The sequence below is a fragment of the Paralichthys olivaceus genome, chromosome 18, assembly GCF_024713975.1.
Source record: "Paralichthys olivaceus isolate ysfri-2021 chromosome 18, ASM2471397v2, whole genome shotgun sequence".
NCBI lineage: Eukaryota > Metazoa > Chordata > Actinopteri > Pleuronectiformes > Paralichthyidae > Paralichthys > Paralichthys olivaceus.
Window position 1 is genome coordinate 20,771,915 of NC_091110.1, and position 8,086 is coordinate 20,780,000.

Consider the following 8,086-nt stretch of genomic DNA (forward strand, 5'->3'; position numbering starts at 1 on the left):
CAGATAAGTACGCTCAGTGTAGTAATCCATCATCTCTGTACATTAGTACTTTAGAAATATTAGATTCCCTGTTTGAAGCTGCGTGTTTTTATACTTCCAGCAGGGGTTACTAAAGTCAGGCTCACTTCAGGTTCAAACTGTTTAAAGATCAAATAAAGCAGCGAGTGTATCCTCTACTTGGAAAGGATTGTTGATCTACAGGCGTGTTTCTAAAGAAGCAGACGTACGGAAAAAAATAAAGAGGAAGATTGAGTTTTATTACATTTTAATATACTTGATGTCTCTGACTATTTTTAATACACATATGGAAATGAAAAACGTGGGAATTAACTCTGTTGGTCTCTGTGTCTGTTGAAGTGTTTTCCTGTAAAAACAGGATGTGTAGAATGTGTTGAGCTCTGAATGTTGGATATTACCCATGATCCTCTGCTTGCTGAACATTGGAGATAAACTGGTTGTTAAGAACTGATCTCAGTTCAGCTTCACTCTTCCACTGGAGCTGATGGAGACTCTCAGTCACTTGTTCTCAGGAGATGAACCCACTCAGCAGAGAGAGAGAACAGACTCAGGGAGCGAAGGAGGAAACGTTCTCCACCTTCACTCATCAGACTCACTTTGATCAAGCTGCTGCTTCAAGGTAGAAAAGTTTCCTCGTGTTGATTTAATAAAATCTTCCAGAAGTTGCACAGATTCCTGATGTTTCTCTCTCGTTCTCTCTTGAGTGAACAACGAGGAGTTTCCTGACGTGTTGAAGGTCCAGTTGTAAGATTCAGGTGAAACGTAACGTAGAATAATCATGACGATGTTTTCTCTGGTTCGTTTCATCTAAATTGTTTGAGTTGTAGTTTTCTTTACCCCAGGTGTCGAGACTGGACGAACTTAAACCTTTTGAGTTTTTATGACAACTGAAGCTGCTGCAGGTTCTTTTTCATGTTTGGAAGGGGGGGGGGGGGGGGTTCAGCTGCAACATGTAAACACTGGATATCACTAAATTCTACACACTGTACCTTTAAAGAGGTTCTTGTGAAACCATTTCCAGTGAAATGTGGCTGTGACTCATTATTAACAAACACATGGATTTCACAACCAGGCAGGATGTGAGCTTCCTCTATGGAAGGGGAGGGTTTAACAGGAAAGAGGAAAATGACACTTGGTGAGATCCACAGAGCGTATTCCCTCTAACAGGACTTTCACTATCTCTCAGGAAGTGGCTGTTTAAAGAAGACACTGAAGAACAGAAGTTTATTTCCACGACTGTGATGAAAACTGAATCTGTGACGAGGATGATCAGCATCACATTCATTCTGCTCTCGTTGTTCTGCCACAGTTCACAGGGTGGAAACACAGGAGGACAGGGTGAGTAACGATCTCATCTATAACTTGAACAACTTCATCAATAACCTTTGATAACTTCATCATCAGGACTAAGAGCAGGTCAGAGACAAACCTGACCCAGGTCTAACTTGAAGCTCAGACGTAGAGGGTTAGGGGTTAGGGTCTGCCTCCAGAACAGAAACTGAGATGATTCCACAGCTGAAGATAATCGTCCACACAAAGATAAAATCCTCAGATCTGGAATAATTATCTTCTTTTTATCCTCATTAATGATGCAAACAGCCACTTAACACAATCAGTAGTTCTTAAGTGCTTCTTCAGAACTTTCTCAAAGTCAACATTGATCTCAGATTTCCATCGATTTTTCTCTGTGGCCACAAATGATTCCTGCAAAACTACGTCACTCAGATAAATACAGTTTAAAGGTAGAAATACTTGAAACAACAATATTACAGAAGTAAGTATATGAAGCTGGTAAAACTTTAATGTGACTTTATTTTAAATTGAAAGACAATTTATTATCAAGGGTCAACTTGTGGTTTCAAGATCATTCAGTCACATCTGGAGTGATGAAGATTCACTTATAATAAACAAGTTCTTCACTCAGACACATGTAATCAGGTATGTTTAATACTCAGAATAAATAAGAGACATAATTAGACTAGTTTTATGTCTAAACACCAGTTTTATATATTTCATGAGAGATTCTGCTGTTGACAAATGAACAAATTCAGAGTTTAAATGTCGTCATATTTGCGAATAAAGTAAAAGTAAAGGCCCTGTAATATCCCAGTAAAGCCACTGGGAATGCTGTCATGTGACGTACAGCAGCTGTAACACTGTCCATCTGTCTCACAGATGTTTTGCTTTGTGGACCTCAGAATCTGACGCTGACCTCGTCCAACCAGATGATCCTGGCGACGTGGGAAGACGACCCATCATGCTCCGCTGTGAATGATCAGCTCATCTATGAGCTGCTGGTTCTTGTCGGAGACGAGCAAGTTCATCATGTACAAGCTGATTTCTTTTATGTCACAGTTTCTAAGTTTTACAAAACCCAACCATCCACTGTAAATAAAGATGGACGACTTGTCCCCACCTCCTCCCTCTGACGCCGAACGAAGCCAAAATGTCTCAGGTATGGGGGCGGCCATCTTGCGTTGGCTCGGTATTGAAGCATGGCATGACGCTTCAGCACGTTTTTTTATATCATCAAATAACGAGCCTATTGAAACCAAACTTAACAACTTAATTTACAGTCAGAGTGTGAGCGGCAGTGATCAGGGGATAGAGCTGATCGCAATCGACCAATCATGAGTCCGTCGAGGCTGTCAATCATTACATTTCATCCCATCTGCTAAGCATGGAGACGGTGGGTTTTATGACCTCTACTGCATCCAGACACCAGGGGGTGCTCCAGTTTAAGGAGCTGTCATGTCGTCCATCTTTACTCACAGTCTATGCAACAACGCCTTCCAACAAACAAACCTTGAACCTGTGAAATGTTTCAGGATCTCGTTACCGTGACGCCCGATCAGATCGGATCCTCTCACCTCTGGAGGTGGACGTCACACGTGGCCTTAGAGTGCGTTTCCCATTCGGTCCGACTCAGTGTTCGATTCAAGAACTTCACAAGCCCCAGGACACAAGAATGGACCCTCCCAGGTCAAGGTCACACTCTGCTGATCGTAGATATTCACTCTCTGCGATGACGTATTCCACGGAAATGGTTTTCATTGCGATTCTTGTGTTTTTACAGGAAAGGAACACGACTCCGAAAATCCAGAGGTTTATCCACGAGACAGAGTGTTTGAAGTCGGCAGCAGAGCCACATTCTGCTGTGTTCTGCCGGCAGGAGGAAGCTACCACAACATGAAAGTGTTGGATAATACTAGCTCTGATGTGAACATCAGACCGATCAACAATCAGACGTATTTACTGACCGTCGTCCTGAACCATATATCGACCACCAGCTGCACGGACATCCTTTGTGAAGCAATGATCCAAAACGAGAAACGAGACAATGGAGCTTGTGCTTTTATTGGCTGTAAGTACGATTTATGTTGTTTCAATCAATGAACCTCAGAGAAACATCAGGAATCTGCACAACTTCTTGAAAAGGTTCTCAAATCAACACGATGAAACTTTTCTACCTTGAAGCAGCAGCTTGATCAGAGTGAGTCTGATGTGTGAAGGTGGAGAACGTTTCCTCCTTCGCTCCCTGAGTCTGTTCTCTCACTCTGCTGAGTGGGTTCATCTCCAGAACAAGTGACTGAGAGTCTCCATCAGCTGAAGAGTGAAGCTGAACTGAGATCAGTTCTTAACAACCAGAGTTTATCTCCAATGTTCAGCAGCAAACTTTCAAACGTTAGGTGTAGCTGTTGCTAACAGTAACTGTTACCTATGATGTCAACGATGCTTTACATGAGTCAAACACGTGTCCACATACAAACATACAACCTGACACAACATTTGTGATGTGAACTTTCTACTACGACTTGAACATGTTCCTGAAAACACCTTTCACCAGAGCAAAGTAAAAACTGTTTCTGTAACTTTCTTCTTTCTGAGCTCAGACCCTCCTGGTGATAAAGACCTTCAGTGTAAAACCAGAGATCTGGAATCAGTCGAATGTCACTGGACAGTTGGACGAAATACACACCTGCTGAAACCAACACAATATCAGCTTGTTGGAAGGTAAAGTGTCAGAAAACGTGGAGTGAACACAGACTGAGTCCTGAGCTCTGCAGGTCGAGGTTTCTATAGCATTAGTTTGTTCATTAGCAGAAAACTACTGACGTGATTCCCAGGACATTTGGAGGAGGGAGGGAAAATGACTCCAGAGAGATTTTTGAGAGAATCCAGAAAAACATGTGGATCCAGGAATTATTATTTTTATTATTATCTGAAAAATCTTTTTGGTTTAATTTATTGTTACACTCAGGTACAAAGAGATTGAGGCTTGTTGCTGCTGTCAATAAAAGATTTGTGTAGGAAGATAAGCACGTTAATAAAAACGGTAAAACTAAAGCAGCACTAAGAAAAATGCAATTCAACATAAATAGTTAAATGAATTATTAAAAAGACATTTTACAAATAGTTTCTGCTGATGCAACACAGAGCATCAACAGTTTTATTGAATCTCTCAGAGAATTAAATAAGAATCATATTTAATGGACTGATAGAGATCTACTCTTCTGGCTCAGTGTTGTTTTCAGTGGTTTAAATTCAGAGAAATGTAGATTTTGAATCCGTGTGTTCTGCGGTGATTCAGTTTAATAGTGTACGTGTAATCTTGTGGATCACATGTTGTGTAGTATATGTTTAATCTATTGATCTGTATTGCAGTGCATGTAAACCTGGTAGTCAGGGGAAATGCTCACAGAAAGTGAACGTGTCAGCTGGAGAGAGGAACTGGACGTTAACGGCTCGGAATGAGCTGGGGACGGTGGAACTGTGGGACACAGCAGACCTGATGAACAGAGGTGGGTCGGATGTTTCTTATGTGAGTCAGTATGACCTCTGGTGAATTGATGGAAAGACACAGTGAACATTTATGATAATAATGATAAACATCTCATTTAAATTGTATTCACATTTTTCAGACGCAGGTAAAAACTTGAGGACTGAACTGATTTGAAGGTTTTGTTTCAGTTCACATGTTTGCTCCAGAGTCAGTGACAGCTTCGACTGTGAATGACAGAAACGTCAGTCTGAAGTGGACCTGGAAGGTTAAACGCTACAAACATCTGAACGTCACGTGTCAGGTGAACGTCAGTCACGCTGGAACTCATGAGCTGGTGAGCGAACAAAGAACAGAGGCTGAGCTCAGGTTTCTAAAGTGAAAACCTTCTGAGATTGTCTCGTCTCTGTCGTGTTCACAGACAAAAAACTCTGGAGTTGGTCTTGATTCTGCAGATTTGATGAACCTGATTCCAAACTGGTCGTATAACGTGACGGTTCGATGTAGAACAACGCAACATTCCTACAACTGGAGCGACTGGAGCTCCACATTCCACTTCCACACCAAGGGTGATGGTCAGTGTTGAAGAACCTGGTTCAGTCTGTTTTCTTTATCATTCAGCGATCACATGTTAGTAATTCAAATGTTTATTAGAAAAACTTCTATCTGCAGCTGCGGCACTACGTTGATGCAAAGACAAACACGTGTTTGACTGAATACAAAAGCCTATAACTCAGAAACTGTTGATAGAACTATTTCATGCTTGTATGAGGGACTATCGAAGTTGAAACCACATTCAACTTCATATTAAAAAAAAAATGGGAAAAGGAAGGAGGGATAACTTAATCTGAGGAAGAATGGACACCAATATGGAGGTATCACTGGAGGTGTACTAGCTCACAGAAGTGGAGGGAACTTGGCTGGAAAACCTGATTCGGTATTTTATTAGGCCTTGTCAGAAGTCCCACGATGACAATAACCCCCCTGTCTGTTGGAGGAACTGTGGAAAGTGCAAACCACTACCATGTTTTCTGGGACTGTCCTGTCATGAAGGACTAATGGAGAGAGATACACAATGCCGTACAGGAGGTCTTCACATGTGAAATACCCCTCGAGAGTAAGACTATGTTTTTTGGACACATACCTGAGGAATGGCCGAAAAGAGATAAACATTTAATAAATATCTTGTTGGCGGCCTGTAAAAGAGTATTACCAGAAAATGGTTATCACAGGAGAGCCCAACTTTAAATATATGGATGGACATTACAATGGACATTTATAAAATGGAGAAGATAACAGCATTAGTTAATCACAAACTGGAGAATTTTGCTTCACACTGGGAAAACTGGGTCAAGTATGTCACACCCCATAGACCTGATTTTATTTTCACAGACTAGTGACTGAGTTGTATGGAAAGGATCCCTCCCTACATAGGTTGGTTTTTCCTTTTTTCGTTTTGTTGGTTTTTCTATTCATTCTTCAGATACTAAATAAAAAAGGCATTTGGGGCAGACAACAGATGTAAGATACTGTATATGCACATAAGATGTGTGTGATGGATATGAATGTCTGATTCCGAATGCCATAAAAAATCAATTACAAAAAAAAAGAACGTTAAACTTTAACTGTTCGATGAAACGTCACCTGACTCTGTTTGAAAGTTCATGTCGTCTGCTCGCTGATTTTCTGTTTGTCCCACAGTTCCAGACGCTCTTGATGTGTGGATGAAGGTGAAGGACAATGAGATTTTAATTATCTGGAAGGTAAGTTGTCTGGAATTCTTTATAAAAACTTTACAAGTTGGTATTAATGAATTTATGAATAATTAGAAAGAAAAGAAGAATCTTCTGACTCAGGATTCAAATGAGACAAGCTCATGTTGGTCATTTCGTTTAAAGTTATATCTTAAACACAGGTTGTGTCAGGGGGCGTGTCAGACATGTAGCTAGACGTGCATTATGCAAATGTTGTAATGTGACACTTTACAACGATGAGGAAGGAGCTTCAGTGTTTTCACAGAAACATCTACTTTAATGTTGAACAACAGATGTTCTCATTTTAACGAAACCATCACCACCACGATCGATCAGCATCAGCAAATGATGAATCACCATGACTACAGCCCCTGGTTTAAGAAAGAGATGTGGATTTAAAAGTTCTAACGTTCACACAGATTCCACAGGAGAACCAGAGTCACGGACTCATGTTGGACTACACAGTGACCTGGTCAAAGATCAGAGAGACAAACCAACTCAACACAACCACAGTGACTCACAACAACGTCACCCTCAGTCTGGACACAACCCAACAGTACGTTGTCAAAGTTACAGCTCGGAACGAAATCGGCAGCTCGTCCCCATCCACCATCATCACCCCCCACGTCTCTGGAGGACTTCACAGTGAGTTACAATCTTTACGTTTAAAACCCCAAAGTCCGAATCATCACTGAGGCTGGAACTCTTCATTTCAGACACGGCCAGAACGTCTCGGATCATCGGCAGCGGTGGCGGCTTCAGTCTGTCCTGGTCCTCCAGTCCTGCAGCGAGCTGCGGCTACATCGTGGACTGGTGTCCGACCTCGGGTCATTCGATGGTGGATTGGCTCAGAGTGCATCAAACCAACGTCACTATATTTTCAAGTACGTATAAATATCTGAGCATAAAGCAGCTGCACTCATGTGATGCAGCATTTCTTTATGTTAAAATACATATTTACTGTTTCCTTTGCTCCAGAAAACTTCCACAGTGGACAGAGATACTCGCTGTCCATATCGGCCTGCACCCGAGAAGCTCCGCTGCTGCTGGAAACCAGAGAGGGCTACGTCAGCGAGGAAAGTAAGACCGCTCTTTAACTTTTCTGCAGCATCTTTGTTCCACAGTGTTTTACATGTTGACATCATACATCTTTTGCGTTGCCAGGGATACCAGACAACCTCTTTACAATTAGGAGACTGAAACAGAAGGGTTCCATTGTTGAGATGTCCTGGGATCCGATTTCTCTGACAGAGCAGACAGCTTTCATCCAAGGCTACGTCATGTACTATTCTGACGGAGACAAGAACAACGGGCAAGTGAGCACAGGTGCTGTGACGTCCACTTTCTTTAACACAACAGAGGTCAACAGTTACACAAGCCAAATTTATTTTAACCATCCGAGGTAGACTCACCGCAGGCTAAGAGATGGTTTTATATTCTCCTGTAGAAGCAACAAGTCTGAACGATATCAACTGGAAGAAAGTGTTTTATTCAAGATGTCAAGAAGAAGCCACCAGGGGGCGATCATTTGGTT

At 41.7% G+C, this 8,086-nt stretch overlaps 1 protein-coding gene across 5 annotated transcripts in view; it reads left to right on the forward strand.

Moving 5' to 3' along the window:
- Positions 1 to 393: 393 nt before the first annotated feature.
- Positions 394 to 8,086, forward strand: part of LOC109641767 (leukemia inhibitory factor receptor-like) — a 9,929-nt gene continuing 2,236 nt past the window's right edge. The window contains exons 1-14 of one of the 5 annotated variants that reach the window (XR_011239086.1): positions 394 to 637; positions 1,205 to 1,356; positions 2,194 to 2,345; positions 2,847 to 3,000; positions 3,095 to 3,382; positions 3,912 to 4,032; positions 4,684 to 4,820; positions 4,990 to 5,135; positions 5,220 to 5,373; positions 6,500 to 6,561; positions 6,972 to 7,197; positions 7,269 to 7,436; positions 7,531 to 7,632; positions 7,717 to 7,864. Coding sequence is in view for 4 of the 5 variants with exons in the window: in XM_020106323.2 (XP_019961882.2) it covers positions 534 to 637; positions 1,205 to 1,356; positions 2,194 to 2,345; positions 2,847 to 3,000; positions 3,095 to 3,382; positions 3,912 to 4,032; positions 4,684 to 4,820; positions 4,990 to 5,135; positions 5,220 to 5,373; positions 6,500 to 6,561; positions 6,972 to 7,197; positions 7,269 to 7,436; positions 7,531 to 7,632; positions 7,717 to 7,878 (2,128 nt within the window). In the remaining variant the exon portion in view is untranslated. Of the gene's footprint in view, positions 638 to 1,117; positions 1,357 to 2,193; positions 2,708 to 2,846; positions 3,001 to 3,094; positions 3,383 to 3,911; positions 4,033 to 4,683; positions 4,821 to 4,989; positions 5,136 to 5,219; positions 5,374 to 6,499; positions 6,562 to 6,971; positions 7,198 to 7,268; positions 7,437 to 7,530; positions 7,633 to 7,716; positions 7,879 to 8,086 lie in introns of those variants that run through there. The other 4 variants (XM_020106323.2, XM_069513252.1, XM_069513251.1 and 1 more) reach the window with 4 other exon arrangements.